Source organism: Carcharodon carcharias, chromosome 9 (assembly GCF_017639515.1).
Source record: "Carcharodon carcharias isolate sCarCar2 chromosome 9, sCarCar2.pri, whole genome shotgun sequence".
Classification (NCBI taxonomy): Eukaryota; Metazoa; Chordata; class Chondrichthyes; order Lamniformes; family Lamnidae; genus Carcharodon; species Carcharodon carcharias.
The window spans coordinates 20,792,763-20,819,610 of NC_054475.1; the positions used below are offsets into that span (position 1 = coordinate 20,792,763).

The 26,848-nt window shown below is 39.8% G+C and overlaps 1 protein-coding gene across 2 annotated transcripts; it reads right to left on the reverse strand.

The window, feature by feature from the left end:
• Nucleotides 1-6,019: 6,019 nt before the first annotated feature.
• Nucleotides 6,020-26,220, reverse strand: psma5 (proteasome 20S subunit alpha 5). Of its 2 annotated transcripts, XM_041196215.1 has the most exons (10): nucleotides 26,008-26,216; nucleotides 25,725-25,791; nucleotides 17,893-18,019; nucleotides 16,125-16,192; nucleotides 14,802-14,909; nucleotides 13,767-13,825; nucleotides 9,772-9,874; nucleotides 8,063-8,149; nucleotides 6,241-6,350; nucleotides 6,020-6,121 (listed from the first exon to the last, which is right to left on the reverse strand). In XM_041196215.1, the coding sequence occupies exons 1-9, from the start codon at nucleotides 26,034-26,036 to the stop codon at nucleotides 6,267-6,269; spliced, it is 732 nt and encodes a 243-aa protein (XP_041052149.1). In that variant the 5' UTR covers nucleotides 26,037-26,216; the 3' UTR covers nucleotides 6,020-6,121; nucleotides 6,241-6,266. The 2 variants fall into 2 exon arrangements, with proteins under 2 accessions (XP_041052149.1, XP_041052150.1); XM_041196216.1 differs by lacking the exon at nucleotides 8,063-8,149 and having other exon boundaries at nucleotides 26,008-26,220.
• Nucleotides 26,221-26,848: the final 628 nt, after the last annotated feature.

Consider the following 26,848-nt stretch of genomic DNA (forward strand, 5'->3'; position numbering starts at 1 on the left):
TCCTTGTTGTCAAATCTCTCCATGGCCTCATGCCTTCCTATTTCTGTAATCTCCTCTCAGTCCACAGCCCATCAAGATGTCAGAGATCATCTAATTCTGGCCTCTTGAGCAACCCAGATTTTAAATGACCCACTTTCAGTGGCTGTGCCTCCATCTACCTTGGCTCTGAGCTCTAGAATTCCGGGACAAACCTGCCTTCTTTTAAGATACTCCTTAAAACCTAAAAGTGTACAGATCCTTAAAAGGGGACAAATCCAACTATGAAAATTACAGAACCATCTTCCTGCTTTCCATTGCAGGAAAGATCATTGCAAGAGCCCTTCTGAACTGACTTATTATACTTACTGAAGAGCTACTCCCCAAATCTCAATGTGGGTTTAGGCCATCAAAAGGCACGGTCAACATGATTTTTACAACTCCCCAATTACAAGAAAAATGTCGCAAACAATATCAACCTCACTACATAGTGTTATTTGACTTGACAAGGGCCTTCGACTCTGTAAAGTATGAGACCCTCTGGAAGTTCCTGCTGAAGTATGGTTGTCTTTCAAAATTCATTACCATCCTTTGACTGCTTCGTGATGATATGCAAGTGGTGATCCTTAACAATGGATCCATGACAGAGCTTTTGAGTTTAAGACAGGAGTCAAACAAGATTATATCTTCGCCCCCATCTCTTTTTTCAATCTTCCTGGCTGCCACGCTCCGTCTGACTAGAGTCAAGCTCCCGGGATTGAAGCTTCTTTATCAAATGCAAACTATTTAACCTCAGAAGACTCCAATTAAAAACAAGGACCGCCCTAAATCAGTCATTGATTTCCAATATACTGATGACACTGCAGCAATTGCTGTCGGAAACTGATCTCCAAAGAATTGTTGACATATTTATTGAGGCATGCGAGAATGAGACTTACACTCAATATTCAGAAGACCAAAGTCCTCCATCAGCAAGCTCCAAATGCACACACCCCAGCCCCATTGATCAGGATTCATGATGACTGCCTGGAAAATGTGGAACACTTCCAGAACCTTGGAAATTATCTTTCACAGAAGGCTGATGTTAGCAAAGAAATCCAGCATTGCTTGAAATCTGCTGCTGCAGCCTTTGGTCACCTGAGTGTTTGAAGGTTGTGACATCAAAACTGAAACCAAGCTCATGGTCTACCATGTGGTCGTGATCCCTACCTCACTGAGGCTGTAACATGGGGAAGAATTTTCCAGTCAGCGAGCGGGAACGTAAAATGACACGGATGATGTCGGCTGGAACTCCCAATGTCACCCCACGTCATTTCCATTTTCAAGTCGGTGGGGGCGCAGCCAAGTCAGCTGCGTGCTCGCCGAACTGTCGACGGCCTATTGAGGCCATTTAAAAAGAAATTAACCTCATTAATGGACCTGCCCGTCCAACCTTATGGTTGGCGGGAAGGCCAGGAGCCCTGGTGGGCTTCAGAAAAAGCATGAAACCTCATCCACGGATGGGAATGAGGTTTCATGAGGGTTTTAAATTTTTAATAAAGGTTTTAAAAAAAGTTATGGACATGTCCCAACTCATGTGACAGTTCCACATGAGGGGAAATTTCCAGGAAATTTTTCTATCATTCGTATTACAATTTTTAATTTGGAGCCAATCTCCGAGGCAGCACTTAGCCTCAGGGAGATCAGTGCACTCTTTTGCGTGCATGTGTGAAAGACCGCGCTCCCAACTGAGGGAATTCCACCCCCCCACCCACACAGGGAGCACATAGTACTTCCTGGCGGACGTCACGCTGGGCGGACCTTAATTGGCCCACCCACATAAAATGGTGGCACGCCCCCAATCGGGCAGCTGATAGGAAGCACACCCACCCATTCCTGCACTCAACCCCCCCCCCAACAACGAGGGAAAATTTTTCCCATGGACAATGTACAGGAGGCACCTCAAGGCATTGGAATCAAACCATCAATGCAACCTGCGGAAGATCTTACACTAAGTGAGAGGACAGAAGCACCAACATCAGTGTCCTCTCACAAGCAGGCACCACAATAATTGAGGCTATGATCATCCGCTTTCAGCTTTATTGGGTTGGTCATATAACTCGGATGTCAGATATCAGGTTTCCAAAGCAGGTCTTCTCCCAGACTACTCGGGGAAGATGCACCAGAGGAGGGCAGAAGAGGTGCTTCAAGGATGTGCTGAAAGCCAACATGAAGAAATGCAACATTGGCATCAACTCCTGGATCGAACCAGATGGAAACAGTCTGTGGGAAGGATCCCAGAATTTTGAGACCCAACAACAAAATGAAGAGGAAAAACAAGTGGTGAAAAGAACACACCACGACCCGAATTAAAAGTACACGACCAGACATCCCACATGACAACAAATGCCCTTTGTGCCATAAAGTCTACAGATCCCGAATTGGCATCGTCAGCCATCTTCAGACTCATGGAAGAGAATCATCCTTGTTTGCAAGGGCTGGCCCATAATAATCATAAAACCTACTCATTTCATCAAGCTTTAGGAACATAGGAACAGGAGCAGGCCATTCAGCTCGTCGAGCCTGCTCCAACATTCAATTTGATCATGGTACCTCAGCGCCACCTTCCCACACTATCCCCATATCCCTTGATGCCATTGTCCTCAGAATTCTATCAATTTCTGTCTTGAGCATGTTCAATGATTGAGCTTCCACAGCACTCTGGTGTAGAGAATTCCAAAGATTCACCACTCTTGAAGTGAAGAAATTCCTCCTCATGTCAATATTAAATGGCCTAACCCTTATTCTGAGATTATGTGCCCTGGTTCTAGACTCAGCTGCCAGGGGTAGCATCTTATCTACATTCACCCTGTAAGAATTTTTCAGTTTCAATGAGATCATCTCATATTCTTCAAAACTCCAAGGAATACAGATCCAGTCTACTCAATCTCTCCTCATTAAACAATCCTGCCATCCCAAGGATTAATCTGCTGAACCTCGGTTACACTCCTCCTATGGCAAGTATGGCCTTCCTTAGATAAGGGGACTAAAACTATGCACAATACTCCAGATGAGGCTCTATATAATTGCAGCAACCTCCTTACTCCTGTACTCAAATACCCTTGCCGCGAAAGCCATTTGCCTTCCTAACTGTTTGCTGCACCTGCATGCAAGCTTTTGGTGGCTCGTGAATAAGGAAACCCGCACTTCCCAACCACTTGCCATTTAAGAAATACTCTGCCTTCTTGTTTTTTCTATCAAAGTGAATAACACTTTTTCATATTATATTCCACCTGCCATGTTCTAGCCCATTCACTTAGACTGTCCAAGTCCTCTTGAAGTCTCCTGCATCCTCCTCACAACTTATATTCCCAGTTTGGTGTCATCAGAAAATTTGGAAATATTACACGCTAGGTCCCCATATCCAAATAATCTATTTGGATGGTGAACAGCTGTAGACCTAGCATCTATTGGCCATCTGCCCTATTTTGGCCTTATCTGGCTCAATGTTTAATTTTGTTTGATAACATTTCTGTGAAATACCTTTTTAATTACATGAAAAGCACTAACATAAGAACAAGTTGTTGTTGAATTCTACTTTTCACAAATTACGACGCATCCAAAACGCTGCCTCGCATTTCAGTTAAACCCCAGTCCCCCAATCATCCATCATTGGATTGGCTCCATTACCTTCCTTAAATCTATTGATTTTAAAATCCTCATCTTTACTTACAAATTTCTCCATGATCTCTTCACTCCCAAAGATTACAGCCTTCTTCAGTCCCATGTTCCTGCATGTGTCCACCTTTTTCAATTGAACTAACCTTGAATCACCCCATCCCGGTCCACAATCTGGAATACACTCCCTAAACACCTCCTATCAAAGCTACATTTTGATTGTTCCTTCAGTTAGCACCCCACACTGCTTCTCCCATCACTGCTTGGTGTCTGGTCATTTTCACTTCTGAAGCACTTAGGGATGTTTTACATCAAATTTGGCACAAAAGTCTAAATTTGCTGCTGACTGCATAATTTTTGGTTGAAATTGATTTAACTACTTTTACCAAGAGGAAAATAAATGCATTTGATCTGAACAAATCCATTTGACCTTATTAAAAAAAAATGCACAATTGTCCTGCAGTATTTAGTAAATTTTCAAAAAGAGAACAAGATGTGGAGACAGTTATTTACTCAGTAAAAACTTTATATTTATCTCATGTAGCTAATCCTGGCACTATGATTACATTTAATTCTGTTTCAGTTTCAATATTTGGATGTAATAATGATTAATTTAGGCAGACCGGTAAAAAAAAAATGCTCCGTTATAGAATCACAGCATGCCTAATTATATCGGATGCTAGCTACTCCTTTATAATGATCAGGTAATGATTAGATCATTTCATGCCATAAGCAGCTAAAGTTTGCTGTGGCAAGATTAAACCAAGCATTTTTTAAAAGTGGCACAGAGGATTGCCGTTGTGTTTCTGGATCAGCGTTCCTCTTAGAACACAGATGATTTGCAGATCTTAAAAAAACACAGGCTGCAATCTCTCAGCTGAAGGAGGAAGTCAAGGTATTGTAAGGCCTTGCCCTGAAGAGTGGTTTAAGACTGGGGCATTCAACATTTTGTTATCTCCCCTTGGATGGCCAAAAAAAAACCCATTGTAAAGGAGATGATTCTATGGAAACCCAGCATAAAGGATTAGATGAAAATATAACCTCAGGGGAGGGGGCAGGCAGTTTGGTTCAGGGGCTTGTGGGAAATTCCTGACAAGACATCAGACACCACTGCCTGTAAAGACAAGGAGAGAAAAGAGACAACTGTAAGCCTAGCTACATCTAAGGAGGAAAAAGTAGCTACTATTTCACAAGTTCACTTTCTGTCTGTAAAATGAGGCAGCTTGAAGATTATCATTAGGTCTCAACTCACTAAAGTATTTTCAGTCTTTCTGCTGAAAAATTAGAGAACAGCATACAACAGCACAGCTAGACAGTATTCAGTTCAGATCACAAGGGGGGGGTCCCTATTACTACCCTGCCAGGAGACATTGGGCAGTGCAGGCATACTGGAGCCAAGAATCCTTAAGTGTTAATGGAAATAAGCACCACAGAGGACATCTAAGGATATCTCTCCTTTTAAGTCTCCTACAAAGCAGGTGCCTTTGTTAAATGGTATTCTTAAATTCAATTTATTTTGCATCAAATATAACTTTTAAGTGATGTTTCAGCAACTTTTCAAAATTGTTACTTCAAAATATGAATAGTTGGCTTATTCCTCTCAAACTAGCGAAGAGGCAGTTCAGACTTCAAGTATTGTTGATACAGTAGGTAAAATACACCATCCAATTTAATATTGAGCTGTTGACCAGTTCAGAGTTTCATTGCCTATTTTGTCCCAAGCTGATTTACTTCAACCAGGCCAGCATTTAGGGTGTTCCAGTTGATCTCGTGTGTTGGGATTGGGTGGTAAATGTCAGCCACCCTCTTCACTTCTGGTTCCTAAACACACCCTCTGCCAGGGGGTGAATGGGTGGACTTCAGTTGCGATAACTGAGACAAGCTATGATTACCTCCATGATAAAAATATCCTATTAACCGTTCACAAGAAGACAGGCTACTTAGACAATGTAATAGAGGGTGTTTGGGACCCAGGTAACTCTATTTCGTCAGATATTAAGATCTAAGTTCGTGGGTGAGGGGGAAAAGAAATAAAGAACAAAGGTGGAAAAAAAGACACACACCCTTGATCAATGATGATAGGTGATGTTAGTTCATCAACCTAAGATATTCATTCAGTTGAAATAAAAATATGCACATGAAAAATGTTGGTCCTAAAAACATTCTTTGTTTTTACAATTCCATATCGTCAGAGGTTTGTTTCAAGTTTGAGCTCTTTCCAGTTTATAACAAAACACAGACGGGATTAACGTTTATAATCGTGGAGGCTCAAAGTGAAACACTGAAGCTTAACTGAATTATATACCACGTATCTTTACTTATGCCTTAACCTTGGTGCAGGAGTACTTATAATGCCAAGTTGAATAAAGATTTTCAGAATGCATCATCAGTAACAAAAATTTATTTAGCCTCAGTTGATTCATAACAATTTTCATTGCACTATGTACAAAGATCTTTTCAAATCCTTGAGATAAAAGGCTGATGTAATCTGTAATACATAAAGAAAAAAAGGTCATCTGAAATTGCTGTCCTACAATAAAATAAATTTTATTCCATGAACAAAATCTTCAACGGAGCATGTAATTTTGATTATGCTCTAATTCATACTCAAGAAGCAGTGGTTGCGTCGATATTCATGTTTGCAGTTTCTTAATTTCTTCTTCCAGCTCTTCCTTTGTGTACATATGAAATACTTTTGAAGGTTCCATTGTCGCAAGCTGAAAAAGAATTAGCTGTTATCACACTAGCAAATTGTAGTACCTGGCAGCAACAGCAATGTTAAAAAGGAGCTTTTGTAATGAAGATCATCACTGGAAATGCAACAGGAATCTATGTTCATGCTTATGCCACTTTCTAACTTCATTGACTAATTGCATTTTTGATGATATATATTTTTCCATATCCTCTGCATGAAGTCTCATATCGCTGCCCAGATGCAATGTCTGGTCCGTTGAGAAAATACGTTGCTACTCCAGTTGTCCTCTCCCCCACTATTTCACCAACTCCTGTAGGGACTCAGACATGAGTTATGGTCCCTTGGGAAATGGCAACCCTCTGATACCTTACCCAAATAGACATTCCTCATGTTTAAACCAAAATATCGTGTTAATAAGCTAATCCAATCTTTAGGCATGAGTCTCACCCAACTGCACCAAACATAAAAACATAAGAACACAGAACTGAGGAGCAGGAGTAGGCCATTCCGCCCTTTGAGCCTGTTTCACCATTCAATAGGATTGTAGCTGATCTGGTCGTGGTCTCAGCTCCACTTTCCAGTGTGCCTCCCATAACCCTTGAATCCCTTGTCTATCAAAAATCTGTAATTCTGCCTTGTATAAATTCAAGAGCCAGCCTTCACTGCTTTCTGGGGAAAAGAATTCCACATATGAACGACCAGACAAAAAATTCTCATCTCCGTCTTCAAAGAGAGACCTCATTCTTAAACTGTGTCCCCTAGTTCTATACTCCTCCACAAGAGAAAACGTCCTCCTGGCATCTACCCTGTCATGCCTCCTCAGGGTCTTATATGTTTCAATAAGATTACTTCTCATTCTTTTCAACTTCTAACGATTAGATTAGTTTATTAACACGTTATCTTGGTCTAAACATGAGGAATGTCTATTTGGGTAAGGTATTAAGAGGGTTGCCATTTCCCAGGGAACCATAACTCATTATTTGTGAGTGACTACAGGAATTGTGGTGAAATAGTGGGAGAGCGGACAACTGGAGTATATGTCCAACTTGTTCAACCTTTATTTATAAGCCCCTTATCCCAGGAATGAGTCATGCGCACCTTCTATGATCTGCTTCTAACACGAATGTATCTTTTTTCAAATAAGGAAACCAGTAAAGGTAGGCAGACAAAACAGGAGATGCGGACCTGAGATATCTCTCCTCTACACCCTAGTCCAGGCCACTGATACAAATTAAAGCCAATATTGTCATTTAGCTGAAACAGCCCACTCAATTTAGATCAGGGAAACCCGGAAAGTCTACAGCTTAGTAACACTGTTGTCAAGATGGGTTCATCCCATCTAGATCAACTTGTGAACAAATTATTTAAATTTTAATCAAAACAGCTTCAGGCAAGGTGCAGGAGTAAAAAGACAGAGAAACAGCAAGGTCAGCGGCTAGGCATTTCCTCTTCAACAGGAGGGAAAATACTAAGTCTGGTCACCCAGGTTGTGCTCACATCTATTCTGATCAGGGTGTGGGAGAAGAGGAGCTGGGAAAGAAATATAAAATCAGAATGGTTACAGCACAGCAGGCCATATGGGCTCAGCCAGCTCTCTGCAAGAGCAATGAATATATTAATGATCAGAATAAGACTTACCAGCCTTAAGAATTAAGAGCAAAATTATCAAACAAAAGTAGACAGCCCAAGTAGACTGCAGGACTTGCTGTTTTACCATTGGCTAAACTTTCATACCTCAATATTAGTAGCATTCAATTTTTCTTCCATTACTTGTTTCAGTGTGGTGAGTGCTGCATTCTTTGCCTCTTCTAACGTCATTGACTAGAAATTGAAAACAATAATCTAAGCCTTCATGCAATATAATACTAATGACACCATTCTGCTCATTTCCACAATATCTTCTCATGTTAAAATGGCAATCAAAATTTGGGAAGCAATGGAAAGTGGACTCTGCCATCGTGAAGTTGCATGTCAATGTGTAGTGTAGCATTAACTTCTTTCATGGAAAGAGATTAATATTTCCAATAAGGGTGACAGTGACAACAAATAACATTGGAAATGGATTAGGGAGAGAATTAATAAAATATCAGTTGCGATATGCATGAACAAATGCAATGGGAAATTATACTTCATCTAGGGATTATTTAGGAAGGTATAAGTTTATAACTTTTTTTGTAATAAATAAAACATTATTTTCTGATCAGCTAAGTCCATTGTTACTTGAGCCTAAAACATGCTTGATTCTGGTTACATGATGAAGCCACACAGCAAAACTCTTGGTCACAATGACATATTGCCAAGAAGTCAATACCAAAAGTAATAAGGTTCAAAGAAATGCATATGCTGCATTAGTGTGTTCAAAGCTGTGAGAAGTCACTGAAAGTTTAGATAACAAAAGCCTAAGCTTTGTACCCACGTTCTACAGGATTGTCCAGGTTCAACAGATTAAGGGCAACTGGCATGCATAATGTATCATCTAAGTAATGGCCGGATTTTGTGGTCAGCAGCAAAGCAACAGCACTCGCTGCTGACATAGAAGAAAGCTACCCATCAAGGTCTAGTGATCTCTGTGAGGTGGATTTCCCCTTTCCTGACGATAGTATAAAATGGCCTCAAGTCAAGAGGATCTCCTGGCATACAACAGTGAAATCAGCAAGCAAGATAAGCAGCCAATCACATTGAAGTATTTTCAAATTTGCAAACCAGGAGGTTAAAGCACTTTATCTTTCAATTTAACTTTTCAGCCAGCAAAATAAATGATGATTGGATTAAGATAGAAGCTAAAACATCAAAGTTTAATTCCACAAACTAAACTTTTTAATCATACTGGTAACATTTGACATTCAAATAGAAAATTAGGCTGTTCAGTAGTAATTATGCTCCTAGAATGCTGTTTAACACTCGAGTTACACCTCATTCAATGTTTGAATTTTCAAGAATTTTTATGCAAGAGTGAAAGTTCTTGTCAGTTCATAGAGTTCTTCTTGTTTGCAGTGTGCAGGAGTGGGAGAAGGGCCTCCACTGCACATCTTCTGGAGAAGTGTAGAAACACTGACAACAACTTTTGGATCTGTGTTATTTCATGCATGTGCAGACTCCCATTGCTGTCAGTTTCAGTGAAGCCACACTAATAGTTTAGTCATCACTGCCACCGCTAAATTCAGGCCAATAAATTCAAAATTTCTTCAAGATCAATGTGTCAGAAAATAAAACACTCCTGTATATTTAAGAAGCATCAAAATAAAAACTTGTGGTGGTTTCAGAAGTTTCACAAGATTGTGATGATTGAATACATCTAAATATTTCCTCAAGTAGCAGTGTATATTTTAATATCTCAATAGTACCCAGGTTACTCATTAGTCATAGTGGGGCCTACGAATGTTGCAACATTTTCACTCATTACATGAAGTGGATTATATTCCTATAAACACCGGTGCCTGTACCTTACGATAAACCTTCTGTAGAGAGCTCTGGGCACCCTCAGAAGCAGAACCGATCGCTCTTGCATCACACTGTACAAAGGTCCCAGATGGATCCATATGATACCTGCGCAAGAAATTAAAATATTGCTCATAATTACAAAGATATCATTAACATTCAACAGTGAAACAAACCACAAATTTCCCATCCTAAGCATAGGCTAGAGACCCAACACTGTTGACGTTGAATGCTACATCACAGTCCACTAACATTGAACGCAGATATGACATTCAACTGCTTAATTCTCAAAACCCCAAATTCCAAATCAAACAATAATTCAACTAAAAATACGTTCTTTACAATGGACATGAATTCCAATTTATTTGGATACTTAGCCAACTGATTTGGAATAGGATTGTTATCATTCGATATCTTTCTTCGTTTCAATAACTGCAACTGAGCTAACGTTAGACCAACTAAGCAAGAGCTGTCTTGTAACGCAGGATCAGCTGCTGCATAGGAAGGACATCTTAGAATACAACAACTAACTCCCAGACACTGATACTGCTCCTGTTCAGCCATTATTTAGAAGCTTAAGAAAGTTAACCTATAAATTGAAATTGCAGTACAAGGATCAACTGTAGCTCTATGTGGACAGCTGCGCTGCAACTAATATTCCTGGTGTGCTACATCTTACAATTGGTGCGTCACTGTTAATACTACTTTCTATGTAGCCTTCAGGGATATCATACAGCAATGTAATAGACAAAACACCCATGCTCAGATCAACATGTTTTTGTCACTTACACCATTAAACTGAACACTTAATTCATACAAATATAGAATGTATTTGATGTGAATTAGCAAATCAATTAAAATAAGTTTACAACATAGCAGCCTTTTCAACTACTGTGACTGCACCAGGTTCTTGTGAACTTGATCCACAATTAATCAACTCTCCCTACAGTACTGTATCAGTTTCAAATATTTATCCAACCTTCCCTTAAATGCGTCAATAATTTCAATCATTCCACACAGCAAAGCATTTCAAAAAGTCTGTACAAGTAAGTTTTGCCTAACTCCTCCCTCATGTTTGGTGATAAATTTTAGTTTACTATTCCTCATCACATCTCTCCCCACTAGAGGAAACAGACTTTTCTAAATTTACTCTATCAAGATTCCAGAATTTTCTCTTCATCTCTTCTCATGAATGTAGTTTCCCATTCTTGCCATCAACGTTGGTGAATTAAATAATGTTCACTGCAATGTGTGTGTCCTTCTGTGCTTGGTTTCCAAAACAACACATAGTACTTACTATAACTATAACCCAATCGATATTTTCTATAACTATATCACTTTAATTTTATATTCTTTGGCTGTATTTCAAAAACTCCAAATTCTACTGGTCCTTTTTAAATAGATTGATCTATCTTCACTTGTAATTTCGAGGAATTATGTACCAGAATCCCTAGGTCTCGTGGATTACCCACAGTCTTCAGTGTCTTTCTATTAAACTTACCTTCACATTCCTGTTTCTTTCTTCCAAGAATAAGGCACTGGCCTGGATTTTGTGGTCATCAGCAAAAGAATGGCACTCGCCATTCAGCACGCTGCCAACTGTGGGTTTCAGTGGCAACTTGCTGGTATTAGACACTGTGCCCACTACAGGGGATCTGTGGTATGTGTGAGCAGGACATGTAACAGCATGTTTCTTCAACTATTTTAAAAGAATCCTCACCGAGCCAAGCAAAGTCTAAACTAGGAAGTTTAAATTAGATTGAATTCAATGTAAACTCATATCCAGAAATCAAAACAAAGAGAGGAAACAATGGGATTAAAAGAGAAAGATGTAAGAGACTGAAAGTAAAAACAAAGTAAATTTAAAAAAAAATTCCAACACTAATTAAATTACAAAGGAATGAGATGCTACATTTGTGCGGACTTTCCTCTAACTGAGACGTCTGACTTTGCTGACCCTCTTTTCTATATTATTCCTGTACTATCCAATATTACATCTTAGGTGACCACATTCTAAAAGCACTATTCCAAACAATTTGTGCTCAAACAGACAGATTCCAAAGACAAACTATTCAAAAAACAGAAAGCACAGTACAGGTCTCAGTAGAGATAATTTAAAAAGAAACACAATTAAAAATCTGGTTGTGATTTGAAGGTACCTTCTGTGCAAGCAAAATTGCAGGAAACCTGTGCTGTAACTTGCAAGTCAGGACCATTATTATGGGTCAAGGCCTTTAAGATGTGCCTGTGACCAATCTTTTGGTCATTTATCCTAATATCTCCTTTTGTGGCTCAGTGTCAAACTTTATTTGATAACACTCCAATGAGGCGCCTTGGGATGTTTTACAATGTTAAAGGTAATATATGAATACAAGTTGTTATTGTTGAGATGCTTCTGGATGGAGATTTTAACAGGCAATCATAAAAGATAAGGAAATTTGGGTGTATTACACATAATGCCTACAATTCACTCATGCCCAAAATTCTGTGGTCTTTTAGACTGCATATACGATTGCATGTGTCAAAGCACAAATACACAGGAATTTCCAGGCCATCGCATAAAAATCAATTCAAAGCAATAATGCACTCAAGATCAATTCTGACATCTTAAAACGTCATGGCTTGCAGCTGTTTCAATAGTGCTGATCTGAAACTGCTTCAAATCACTCTTTGATCACCCACACCCTTATTTATATTGCCTTATCGCCAGCTGTACTCTTGCCACCACCACACAAAGCTCCGCTTTCAGCTGGTAACAATTTTAAGGCTTTGGAGAGACAAATAATTTCTGAAAATCAACTTTAAAAAGTAATATTTTTTTAAAATAAAATTCCCATGTAATCTAAGTTTTTAAAATTGGCTTGAAACACTTAAGTTAGACTCCACGTGTCAAGTGCAAGCAATGGTAAATGGCTTCAATCAGATGTTACACAGCTGCATTTGAGTCAAATCAGAACCCAAATCAAGAACTACAGAATGCCACTTCTACATGTTTCTACACTTCTCGCTGACAAAGCATGTGGTGATTACATCACAACTTCTGAAGAGCCTAATTCAACTTTCACATCTGATGCTTCAGAAAGATTACTTGTGGTTCATCAATTTACCTAAACAGGATTCAAGGGCCAAGTTGAATCAGTATATGAGGAGGTAGCTGATGAACAGTAAAACTACCAGCAGAATTGTTACAATTGCAAAATTAATTTGATAGTTAATGCTTGAAAATTCCGAGCTGCAACTCAGTGTCACCATCCACAATGTTGCAGATATTTTATCTAATTTTATTAGAATTGAGGTTTGTCAGCTGCCTCGCTTCAACATTACTGTAAAAGCTACCATATTATGTTTATTTTTGCCTCAGCAGAATCATTGCCGTAGCTGTAATTTATTCTAATCACTCTGCCTGGTAGAAAAGTATTTTCATTAAGGTAGTTAAAATTTGTTTGAATTTAACAAATCCAAATAATCATCACAGCTCCATTTACAAGGTTATGCTGTTACCCAGTTCAAAGTCACCGATCCGAAAAATACCTCCTAAAATTGACTCATCGAATCTAGGGAAAGAAGTGTTTTGAATCGCTGTTGTGATTTGTTGCTTACAGATGCAAAAAAAAACGAGTTGAGCAATTATAAAAAACATTTTCAGCTTATGATGACCTGAAGGGTGGAATCTTTTGCTCTCGCTTGTGGTGAGCTTAGAGGTGGAAAGGACGTGTAATCAGGTGGGATGCTGGTGTACTGGAACCCTGCCGCCTCCGCCAGAATTAAGTTCTAGGAAGGAAAGCCCATGGTCTTTCTGCCCCACCGCCTACTTAGGCCCTTAAGTGACCAATAATGACCAGCTGAGGGCCTCAAACCGCCGCCACTGGTATTAACAGTTGTAGGGGGAGCCTGTCACCATGCTGCATAGCAGCTAAAATTATGCTGCCAGCTTATCATTTCCAAAGTGTCTTAATGCACTATTAATGTATAATATGCATTCAGCAGAAATTATACTCACATCTGTGGTCCTTTTTCATCAATTCCTCCAAACAACAATGCCACACCAAATGGTCGGCTCTGAAAAAATAATTAAAATCAATCATTTTAACCTCGTCTTTCCTTCCAAGCACAAACAGCAAATAATAATATACTATTCTTCTTCTACCCTCCTACAGTCAAGAAAACAAATGATAGATGAATGACTGAAATATCCAAGTGTAGGTTTTCTGTGATCAAGCAAAAAAATATCTTGGTTCAAAGCAGGCAAGGCATTTTCATCCTCCTTCCTTCACACCATACACCATTTTGACTGATTTTGCTTTAAACATATGTAATCCCATATAAACTACAGTATTTGCAAAGCACTTACTGCTCTTTTTATATTCATTTATGGGTTGGGGGCATCTCTGGATAGGCCAGCATTTATTGCCTATCCCTAAATGCCCTTGAGAAGGTGTTGGTAAGCTTCCTTTTTGAACTGCTGCAGTCCCTGTGCTATATGTACACCCACGGCGCTGTAAGGGACTTCCAGGATTTTGACCCAGCTTCAGTGAAGGAATGGCGATATATTTCCAAGTCAGGATGGTGAGTGGCTTGGAGGGGAACTTCCAGGAGGTGGTCTTCCCATATATTTGCTGCCCTTGTCCTTCTAAATGTTAGCAGTCATGGGTTTGGAAGGTGCTGCCTAAGTGAGTTTCAGTGACGGAACTGTGAATCAAGTACTGTATCTAGCTATAGTGGAGTGGGGGAATATAGACAAGAGGTTTCTTGCATGCAACAAAATTGTGAAACCATCTCTAAAAGCAGCAACTCTATCTTGTAACTATTAATATACACACTACTACTATAGCCAGCTGTCACGTTGAAATGATTAGAAAAACAAAACTGTAATTTATTACTGACAAAAACTTCTGGATTTCCACATTCAACTGTGCATTTGCCACAAATTGTTGTCAGTTTTACACAGTATTGAAGGCGAGTGTCAGCAGTTTTGCCATTATTACAACTGCAAATTTTGGGCCATTGTATCTATATATTTAGCTAGAGATCTTACCATTGCACCAGGATCTGCATCTTCTTCACCAAACTGCAAGGCCAGGTTAGAGACTGCCTGAGTCACACTCTCCACTGTCATATTTTCATTATAGGTAAACCAATGATTCTGAAGAATAGTAAAAAAAACTGTAATTTGTGCCAAATTAAATAACTTCACATGAATATTATTCCTATGCACAACGAGAGTGTTAGAAATTACACAAATTATTTTGCAATCTTTAGGGGAAAGAGAAAACAAAATATTTTAAAAGTACTTAAAATACAACGGATTGTAGTATGCATATTCAAAACACTGGCAACAAATATCAGGAAGACAATGTTCATGATTAAATAAATATGTTTTTGTTAAACACCTTCCTCTTCCATACTTTCCTTTGAACACAAGAAATAACAGGACTAAATCAAATGGTCTATTGAGCCTGCTCTGCCATTCAATACAATCATGGCTGATCTTGGGCCTCAACTCCACTTTCCTGCCCGCTCCCCATATGCCTTGATTCTCTGAGACGCCAAAAGTCTGTCTATCCCAGCCTATTCAACAATGGAGCATCCACAACCCTATGGGGTGGAGAATTCCAAATATTCACAGCCTTTTGAGTGAAGTAATTTCTCATCATCTCGGTTCTAAATGATCAGCTCCTTATCCTGAGACTGTGCCCCTGTGTTTTAAATGCCCCAAATAGCAGAAATAATCTCTCAGCATCTATCCTATTGAGCCCCTTCAGAGGATTCCTTGTAATCCAATGTGGCTACAAAATGTTATGTAATAGTAAATATGTATGATGTATCCCAGATGTAGCTTTCTGTTTAAAATATAATGCAGCCAGAAGTAACTTTAAAACAAACCTCTAATAATCTTTTGGAAAGCTGACAGTTCAGCATCAGAGTATTTATTTGTTTAACCTATCTTGTTATACCGACACTCAGAAGTATAAAGCAATCACCTGAATTCCATATAGTTATTCACAGGCCCTTAGAAGACAAACACTTCATTTCCTCTATATTAGACAGTGACTTTGTAATAACTGTTTCCCAAGTTAATCAAGTAAATATAAACATTTTTGCTAGTTAAGCGAGAAACAAAAACAAAACATTCTCAGCTCTGACAAAAGGTCATTCGCCCAAAACATTAACTGTTTATTAAGGATGCTGCCTGACCTGAGTATTTCCAGCATTTCGTTTTTATTTAATTTAAAACATTAAGTTGGTGGTTAAAAAGTGCACTGTACTAATCTAAGGCCACTTTACAAAAATAAGTTATTTAACATTCAAAAATAGGATTGACTTCATGGTCGTTCATTAATGAAAACTGTAATATTACCTGCGTTTCAACTCTTGCTTTGTCAATCAAAGTTTTGGCATCGGCTATTAATCCACTCATTGCACAACCTAGCAATAAAATAATTAACAAGACAGACGAGACATTCCAAAAACGTACTGAATAGCTTTTGAAATTTAAACTCAATAGCATTATACAGTAAAAATGTCTATATTTAATGCACACCTATTTATAAGGAGACTCAAAAGTACAAGCTGTTGACTCTCATAACAATGGCCCAAAACATTTTGCACATTGTAACAAAATATGCATTATATAACGCAAAGCAAAACATGCAAACATCAAGAATAAAGTTCAGGAAGATATCAAAAACAACATTCTGGATTTCTTAGTTTTTTTTGCAGAGGATATAAACACGATTTTAGTTTTTGCAAAACAAAATAATCTCCATAATTATGAGGAGCAAGTTTTCCACACTTCTTTATAATTTTATTCTATGCTTATATCAAAATAATTTGATACTTCTGCAGTCCAGAAATGCCAATCAACAAGGGCCACCCAAGCCAGCTCAGAATTTTACAACAGGAATAGGCCAATCATCCCATCATACAGTGCAGGCCCTCTGAAAAACTATTTACCTAGTGCCATTTCCATGCACAGAATTACAGAGTGCAGAACAGACCCTTCGGCCCATCGAGTCTGCACCAACAGGTGAGAAACACCTGACCTACCTACCTAATCCCAATTACCAGCACATGGCCCATAGCCTTGAATGTTATGACGTGCCAAGTGCTCATCCAGGTACTTTTTAAAGGATGAGAGGCAACCTGCCTCCACCACCCTCCCAGGCGGCGCATTCCAGACCGTCACCACCCTCTGGGTAAAAAAGATTTTCCTCACATCCCTCTTAAACCTCTTTCCCCTCACCTTGAACTTGTGTGCCCTTGTGTCTGACCCTTCAACTAAGGGGAACAGCTGCTCCCTATCTACCCGGTCCATGCCCTCAATCTCGTACACTCGATCAGGTCGCCCGTCAGTCTTCTCTGCTCCAACAAAAATAACCCAGGTCTAACCAACCTGTCTTCATAACTTAAATGCTTCATCCCAGGCAACAACCTGGTGAATCTCCTCTGCATCCCCTCCAGTGCTATCACATCCTTCCTATAATGTGGCGACCAGAACTGCACACACTACTCCAGCGGTGGCCTCACCAATGTTCTATACCACTCCAACATGACCTCCCCACTTTTGTAATCTATGCCTCGATTGATAAAGGCAAGTATCCCAAATGCTTTTTTCACCACCCCACTAACATGCCCCTCCACCTTCAGAGATCAATGGGCACACACGCCAAGGTCCCTTTGTTCCTCAGAACTTCCTAGCGTCATGCTGTTCTTTGAATGCTTCTTTGTCAAATTACTCCTTCCAAAGTGTATCACCTCACACTTTTCAGGAATAAATTCCATTTGCCACTTATCTGCCCATTTGACCATCCCGTCTATATCTTCTTGTTAGGAAGCCCTATACCTTTTTCAAGTATTCCAAAAAGAAATAATGAATCCTGCTTCCACTACTTGGAATAAGATGCCCACTACTTGGAATAAGACTTTGACACAGACTGAAACATGCCATGTATTTCAGTTTAATCAGCCTTGTGTAGCAGTAGTAGGCCATAGCAATTTTTTCTTTGTCAACCATTTCCCCATATGCTCATATGTAAAATTCACTATTACTTTCATTATTTAGGAAGTATTAAAGAATAAAAGGTTCAACAATCAATGGTCTGCAAATTCTTTTCAAGTGTACTAACCTATGTGGGCATCAATTTCAACAATTTTCTCAATGCTGCTGGGTTCCATTAGGGGTGAAGTGATTCTCTTTTCAACCGCAAGAACAACACCTTCTGAAGTCTGGATTCCAATTGCTGTGGAACCCAACTATAGAAAGAGAAAGAGCATTACCCTGTAGTTAAATTTTGCCTGTTTAGCTAGCTTTAAGTATACCATTAAAGATCCCAAGAATAAACCCAGAAATCATCTGAATACTTAGAACAGAAAATGTTAGAAACACACCAGTTGGCTTCTAAAAAAAGACAGGTTTTCCTTACAAACTCTTAAAAATAGCTCTGATACAAAAGTATTTACCCAGAGGAACATCATGTTTCAGACACTGATGGATGGATGTACTGTGTATTTCCAGCATTTTCTATTTCTATTTCAGATTTCCAGCTTTGGCAGTTCCACTATCACCCCCCCACCCCGTCGTTAAACCCCATGACAATTCACAGAAGGGTATTCAGGCAAAAAGAGATCTTAAGAAGGATAACTAAAAACTTGGTCAGAGATAGGCAAGGAGAAGAGACTGAGAGATTAAGAAAAAGTCCCAAAGCTTAAAGCCTAAACAGATGAAAGCAGGGCTACTAATGGTGAGGAGCAGGGATATGCAAAAGAGGTATATGAGAGGCCAGAGTTCTGAGAGAGTTACAGAAGGTTACAGAGTTAGGAAGAGAGGTTTTGAGGAATTTAAACACAAATTTGAGAAATTGAAATTGGATGGTTTAGAAGATCAGGACTAAATGTCGGTTAGGAAGCATAGTAAAGATGGGCGAACAGTATTTAGTGAGGTTTCGGTGATGGACAGACTTTTGCATGAGCCAGTTTATGGAGGGAGAATGGGATCTGGTTAGAAGAGCACTGAGTTGCTTGAATCCGGAGGTGACAAAAAAATAGAAAGTTTTGACAGTAGTTCAGTTGAGGGCAGGCTGAAAGCAGGCAGCATTAGAATTGGAAGTAGATGGTCTTTGAGAGATAAAAATGAACCTTGTAAGCATTAATTATTCACTCAAATTATTCAGAAAGGAAAGGAAGAACTCGCATTAATAAAGCACCTTTAACAATCTCAGGTAGTCCCAAAGTACTTTAAGTCAATCAACAACTTTTGAAGCAAAAACAAAAATAAAAATACCTGGAAAAACTCAGCAGGTCTGACAGCATCTGCGGAGGGGAACGCAGTTAACGTTTTGAGTCTATATGACTCTTCAACAGAACTAAGGAAAAATAGAAAAGAGGTGAAATATAAGCTGGTTTAAGGGAAGGTGGGACAAGTAGAGCTGGATAGAGGGCCAGTGATAGGTGGAGTTTGCCAAAAGATGTGATAGACAAAAGGACAAAGAGGTGTTGACTGTGGTGATATTAACTAAGAAATGTGATAATAGGTGACATTAAGGGTAGAAAGCAGGATGAGCAAGGTACAGATAGCCCTAGTGGGGGTGGGGTGGGGGGGAAGGGATCGAAATAGGCTAAAGGGTAGAGATAAAACAATGGATGGAAATACATTTAAAAATAATGGAAATAGGTGGGAAAAGAAAAATATATATAAATTATTGGAAAAAAGGGGGATCGGAAAGGCAGTGGGGATGGAGGAGGGAGTTCATGATCTAAAATTGTTGAGTCAATATTCAGTCCGGAAGGCTGTAAAGTGCCTAGTTGGAAGATGAGGTGCTGTTCCTCCAGTTTGCGTTGAGCTTCATTGGAACATTGCAGCAGGCCAAGGGCAGACATATAGGCATGAGAGCAGGGTGGAGTGTTGAAATGGCAAGCGACAGGGAGGTCTGGGTCACCACTAATATCACCACCATCAACACCTCTTAGTCCTTTTGTCTATCACATCTTTTGGCAAATTCCACTGGGCCTCTATCCAGCTCTACTTGTCCCACCTCCCCTTAAACCAACTTATATTTCACCTCTCTTCTATTTTTCCTTAATTCTGTTGAAGAGTCATATGGACTCGAAACGTTAACTGTGTTCCTCTCCGCAGATGCTGTCAGGCCTGCTGAGTTTTTCCAGGTATTTTTATTTTTGTTTTAGATTTCCAGCATCCACAGTTTTTTGCTTTTAACAACTTTTGAAGTGTAGTCACTGTTTTAATACAGGAAATGTGACAGCCTTTTGAACACAACAATGTCCCACAAACAACAATGGGATAATGATCAAATAATCTACTTCAGTGCTATTGGTCGGGAAATAAATATTGGCCACGGTACTTGGGTGAACTTTCCTGATTTTCTTCAAAATAGTGTCAAGGGGTATTTTATGCCCACACAAAGACAGAAAACTGGGAGGAGACTGCCGACCACCACTGATTATTAAATGTGATATGCTGACTACTCCCACATGAACAGGCTTCAGTTATTTCAGACAATGTTGCATTTCAGTAATAACTATTTATTTAGTTTCCTGGAAGACACTTCATGATCACTGAAGGCACACCTCAGTTGGTAGCATTCTTGCCACTGGGTCAAAAGGCTGGAAGCCCGAACCCCAAATCAAAAGCAGAATTGATGGTCCAACTCAGCATCACGATTGCTACATCACTGGTGATGCTGCGCTTCATTGACAAGATGCTGTACATTCTGACTTTAAAACTGATAAGTTCTTTAACATTCAATCAAAATGTTGGCAGAACAAAGTTTCAACAACTCTTAACCAGATGGTTCTCAGCATCACAAGATCAGAACCCTTCAAAGCCCCAGAATCATGGTCAGCTGCAAGAGTTAGGAAAAGTTTGCAATTGTCTCCCTCCCTCTCGTGTGCGAGAGAGGGGGAGGGGCGTGCCCGCAAGGGAGGTAGGGTGCTTGAGGGAGGGGGGCTGCATGCGAGGGGGGCACGTGTGAGAAAGGGGGAGCACGCGAGAGAGGGAGTGCCAAAGAAAAAAACAGGGGCCTTTCAGCCAGTTAGTTTGACACCAACAGCAATCAAAATGCTGGACTATTACCAAGAGTGTAGTAACAGGGCACTTGGCAAATCGCAATATGATTAGGCAGAATCAATAGTTTCATGAAAGGAAAATTATGATTAACAAATCTATTAGTGATTTTTGAGGGTATAACTAGCTGGGTAGATTAATGGGAACCACTATGTTGCATTTTTGGATTTTGAGAAAGCATTCAATAATGTGCCACACAAGAGGTTGTTACTCAAGATTAGGGTTCTTGAGATTGGGGTGGGGGGGTAACATACCATATTAGCATGGATTTATAATTAGTCAAAACAGAGTCATTTTCAGAATGGCAGGATGTAATTAGTGGAGTTTCACAAAGACCAGTGCTTGGTCCTGTTAGTTACAATTTATATCAATGACATTGATAAAGGGACTGAGTGTAATATATCCAAGTTTGCTGACTGTACAAAGCTAGGTGGGCAAGTAAGCTGTGAGGAGGACTCAAAGAAGCTGCAAAAGGATGTAAACCAGTTCGGAGATTGAGCAAGAAGGTGGCAGATGAATAATGTGGGGATGTGTAAAATTGTTCACTTTGGTTGGAAGAATGGAAAAGCAAATTACTTTTTAAAAAGGCAAGAAACTAGTAAATGTTTGCCAAGCGATTTGGGGGTCCTTGTACACAAACTAAAGTTATTATGCAGGTGCAGCAAGTAATTAGGAAGCCAAAGGTTTGTTGGCCTTTATTGTAAGGAGGTTGAAGTATAGAAAAAAGGAAATATTGCTGCAATTACATTGGGCTTTGGTCAGACCACATCTGTGCTCCATACAGTTTCGTTCTCCTTACCTGAAGGACAATAGATTTACCTTAAGATAGGGGGCAACCAAGGTTCACTATATTGATTCCTGGGATGAAAGAGTTGTCTTATGAGTAGAATTGGCCTATATTCTGAACTTTACAGGAAAGGCAGGTGACTTCAATGGCATGTATAAAATCATTAAAAGAGCTTAACAGAGCAGATGCTGAGAGATTGTTTCCCTTAACTGAGAGTCTAGAACTAGGACACAAGGTCTCAGGATGATGAGTTGGCCATTTAGAACATTTGCATCTCCTCAGATACTGAAGCAGTCTGTGCCCACATGCAGCAAGACCTGGACAACATTCAGGCTTGGGCTGTTCGATGACAAATAAGATTCATGCCACAATAGCCGCACCAAAATCCTGGGGGTTACCAATGACCAGAAACTGAACTGGACCAGCCATATAAATATTGTGGCTACAACAGCAGGTCAGATGCTGAGAATTAATTTGGCCTACTCCCACTTCTAGACCAAAAATCTGTCTATCTCAGCCTTAAATGTATTCAATGTTGACGCCTCAACAGCCGTCAAAGGAAACAACCTCTTAGTATCTACCCTAATAAGATCACCTCTCATTCTTCTAAACGCCAGCAAATATAGACCCAATTTGCTCAACTCTTAGGACAACCCTCACATCTCAGGGACCCATTCTTTACTGTACTGCCTCCAATGCAAGTATATCCTTCCTTAAATGTGGAAACCAAAATTGCACACAGTATTCCAGGTGTAAGCTCACCAAAGCCCCGCACAATTGTAGTAAGACTTCTTTATTCTTGTACTCTAATTCCATTGCATTAAAGCCAACATGCCATTTGCTTTCCTAATTGCTTGCTGTATCTGTATGCTAACTTTATGCTCCCCGTAACAGTATATCCAAGCATCCCTGAAAAAAAAATATTTTCAAGTTTCACAGCATTCAAAAAATATTCTGCTTTTCCACTCTTACAACCAAACTGAATAACTTCACACTTCCCCACATTATATTCCATACCTCTCTTCAGCCTTTGACCTCCTCACAGCTTACATTCCCACCTAGCTTTGTTGAATCAGCAAATTTGGGTACATTACTCTGTCTCTTCATCCAAGTCATTAATATAAACGGTAAATAGCTGTGGCCCTAGCACCGACCCTTGCAGTACTCCACTATTCACAGACTGCCAACCTGAAAATGCACCTTTATCCCTACTCTGCTTCCTGCCCGTTAACCAATCCTCTATCTGTGCTAATAATATGACCCCCAACTCCTCAAGCCTTTATCTTGTGCATTAATCTTTTGTGTGGCACTTCATTGAATGTCTTTTGGAAATCCAAGCACACTACATCTACTGGTTCCCCTTTATCTACCCTACTAGTTACATCCTCAAAAAATCTAAAGAAATTGTCAAACAGGATTTCCCTTGCATAGAATGAAGTTGACTTGTTCTAATCGTATTACGCTTTTCTAAGTGCATTGTTAAGGCTTCCTCAATAATAGATTCCAATACTTTCCGTGATGACTGATGTAAAGCTAACTGGCCCGTAGTTCTCTATTTTCTCTCTCCGTCCTTTCTTGAATAGCAGTGTTATATTGCTGGGATCGTTCCAGAATATAGGGAATTTTGAAAACTCATTGTCAGTGCATCCACTATCTCTGCAGCTCTTTTCAAACCATTAGGGTCCTTAATTTCCTCACTCTTATTAGCCCCTAGATTACCCACTATTTCCGGTATGTAACTTGTGTCTTCTACCGTGAAGACAGAAAATATTTGTTTCGTGTCTCCGTCATTTCTTCATTTTCCCATGATGATTTATCCTGTCTCTTTTTCTAATGGACCAACATTTGCTTTAGCTACTCCCTTCCTTTTTATAAAAGCTTTTGTAAAAGCTCTTACAATCTGTGTTTATATTCCTGGCTAGTTCCCTCTCATATTCTATTTCTTCCCCTTTTATGAACTTTTTGGTCCCTTTTGTTGGTTTCTAAAACACTCCCAATCCTTAGACTTAACACCAATCCTTGCAACATTATAAGACTCTTCTTTTAATCTAGTACTATACTTATCACCTTAGTAAGCCATGGATAGATATTTCAGGATAAGCTTACTTTTTTCAATGGAATATATTTTTGTTGATCATTTTGAATTTTTTTTTATTAATGCTCTCATTGTTTATTTACTGCCAAACCTTTCAGTTTATTTACCAATCAACCGTACCCAGCTCTCCCCTCTTAGCCGTGTAATTGGTTTTGTTTAAAATTCATGTCTATGATTGGTGTATGTCTTTTTCAAATTTAATCTGGAATTCAATTGTATTACGATCACTACTCCCCAGTGGATCCTTTATTAGTTAACCTTGCATCATTGCACAATACTAGATCTAAAATAGCTCTATCCCTAGCTGGTTCTACAACAGATTGCTCCAGGAAGCTGTCACAAAAGCATTCTACAAACTCACCTTCCAGACCACCTTTTCTTATTTGATTGATCCAGTCTGTACGAAGATTGAAGTCCCCACAATTATTACACTGTCTTTGTTACAAGCACCAATAATTTCTTGTTTTTGCTCTGTCCAACAGATAACTATGTTAGAGGGCCTATAAACTACACCCACCAGCATTTTCTGACCCTTGCTTTCCCAATCTCCACCTACACTGATTCCACTTCCTGATTTTCTGAGCCAAGATCATTTCTACTAATCTCCTTATGTTATCCTTCATTATCAAGGTTACCCCTCCTCCTTTTCCATTCTGCCTGTCTTTATGAACTGTGTACCATGGAATATTTATTTCCCAAGCCTGGTCACCTTGTAACCATGTCTCTGTCATGAAGATTAGATTTAAAACATTTATCTTTATTTGCGGAAGCTCCATGCATTCAGATAAAGTGACTTAAATTTTATTTTTTTAAATTTCCTGCTTGGACCTTACTCTCTGATGCATTATTACTGTAAAACACACTTTTACAACCAGGATGGGAGGAGTGCACGAACTATCAAGCCCCACTACTCCACAGGCCGCACCATTAATTTTAATGTTTAATTTTATCCCGAAGTGGTGATTTGGGTATCTATATTATTAGTATCCCAAAGAAAAGAGACTATGGCTAGGCTTCTTCCAAAAATGCTGAATGATTAGTTTATTCTTAAAACAAAGCTTCTTTAAACAACTTGCAAGTACTAGTTAACAAACAATTGCAATCAGGATAACCATTGATCTCTTCCTCAAGAATTCCCCCAAACACACACACACACACACAAAGGGTAAATAATGTCTATCTGTGGAATTGGGTTTTTAAGGAGGTTATAAAAATCAAGGATAAAGTCCATAGGGTTTTGATGTTGTCGACTTGGAGTTCTCTCGTGTGACGATGGGCCGCTGGTCCTAGTGGATGCCTAGGAGTTCTCATCAGCTTGATTCAGCTCTGTCCAATTGCAGACTAGCTGCACTCATGAAAGTTCTGGCTATAGTTGATAGCTACACACACTTTTGGGCAAAGGGACAGAGAGAGAGAGCCTTCAGATTCAGGCTGGTCTGCTATCTCTGCTACTTCCAACCAAACTGCCCTCAAACAGCTTCCAAATCAAACCGCTGTTCTCTCCCTGTGGCCTCTGGTAACCAGACAACAGTCCAGATTTTCCCTCTCTCCCACGTGACTGCCTGGTCGTAAAACCTTTCCTTTAATTAACTCAAACGACTCCTCCAGTCATAAAACGTTAAAAAAAATCAGGTATACAATAGAGCCTTAGACTTGCTGTCTCCATTTCAAAAGTGAAATTAGATCCCAGGCCAGTGTCCAGCCGTCCAGCTTAGGTGATGTTCTTCCAATTTGTAAGAGAAAAATTCAGTCTTAAGAGATGTGCTTCTGATAACTGTCTCTTCCTGCCCCACAAAGCTTACCTTTACCCACATCGATATACTTTTCTATTGTCTAAACGTTTATCTTCGGATTTCTAAATCTCCCTTCACCCGAACCCTCCTTCCCCTCTATTAGTTTGAAGCCATTTTCCCTACTTTGAGCAAGCTCTATTAGAAGAAAACCCTTTTAATTAAATCATCCGTTCCAGCTACACCACACTATTATAAAAACATACCTTAATAGCCTCTATGGCATATTCGACTTGGAATAACCGCCCTTCTGGAGAGAATGTATTAACGCCCCTGAAAGTGAAACCAAAAGAGGATCAACGCATAAAATATATATTTATCAGCAATAATTTACTGAAAGGGGAAAGGTTAAAAGGACAGCATTGAATTATTTAATCCTTAGTCAACTTATTTTAACAAGGCCCAGTAGTGAAGTACAATTGTAATTAATGAAAGAGCTGAGGCCTTGTTCCAAAATGACAAAGCAAAAGCACGAGAAGCTGCACTGACCTGTCGTATTCAGATCTGATTATAAACATGTTCGGTGATTTTGTTTTTGTCCGGAGAGAGGAGGCTTCGAGCTGATAATATAAAACGAAATAAATCAAAGCCTTTCGACAACTTCACAGACTTAACTTGAATTCAGAGGACAGAAGCTCCGAGCCGCCGACTGAAGGCCAACCTGACATGCGCCAATCCCTCCGGCCCAATCCCTGCTCCTATTGGCCGCGGTGGTGGAGGGGTCGGGGCTTACCCGCACTACCCCCGCTCCCGATTGGCTGCTGCCCCTGTCAATTAGCTCACGCTGGGACGCGAAAGGCTCGATTCCGGCGTCTCCAACTTTAAAATCTCCTCTTTCAGCAAACAATTTAAAAAAAAAACACCACACCACCTATCTCACCGAGAGACTGGGAAGAATATTCCTCAGGATCGGCCAAAGGAAAGATATGGAGCTGAAAAGAACGAGAGGAGGAGCAGCAGCTGGGCAACACTATCCGGCCACCGGAGAGCAACAGCGGCTCAGAGTTTTAGTTCCGTTTTTGTTAGTCAATCCGCCCTCCACTCCCTCTGTGTTACTTAGGCATCGTTCCTCCTCATCCCTCCTAGTGTTCTCTTTTATTTAATTCATTCACGGGATGTGGGAGTCGCAAGGGCCAGCATTTGTTGCCCATCCATAATTTCCCTCAAAACTGAGTGGCTTTCTGGACCATTTCAGAGTCAACCACATTACTGTGGGTCTGGAGTCACAGGAGACCTGGTAAAGATGGCACATTTCCTTCCCTAAAGGACATTCATGAACCAGGTGGGTTTTTATGACAATTGTTTCATGGTCACCATCCACTAACTGAAT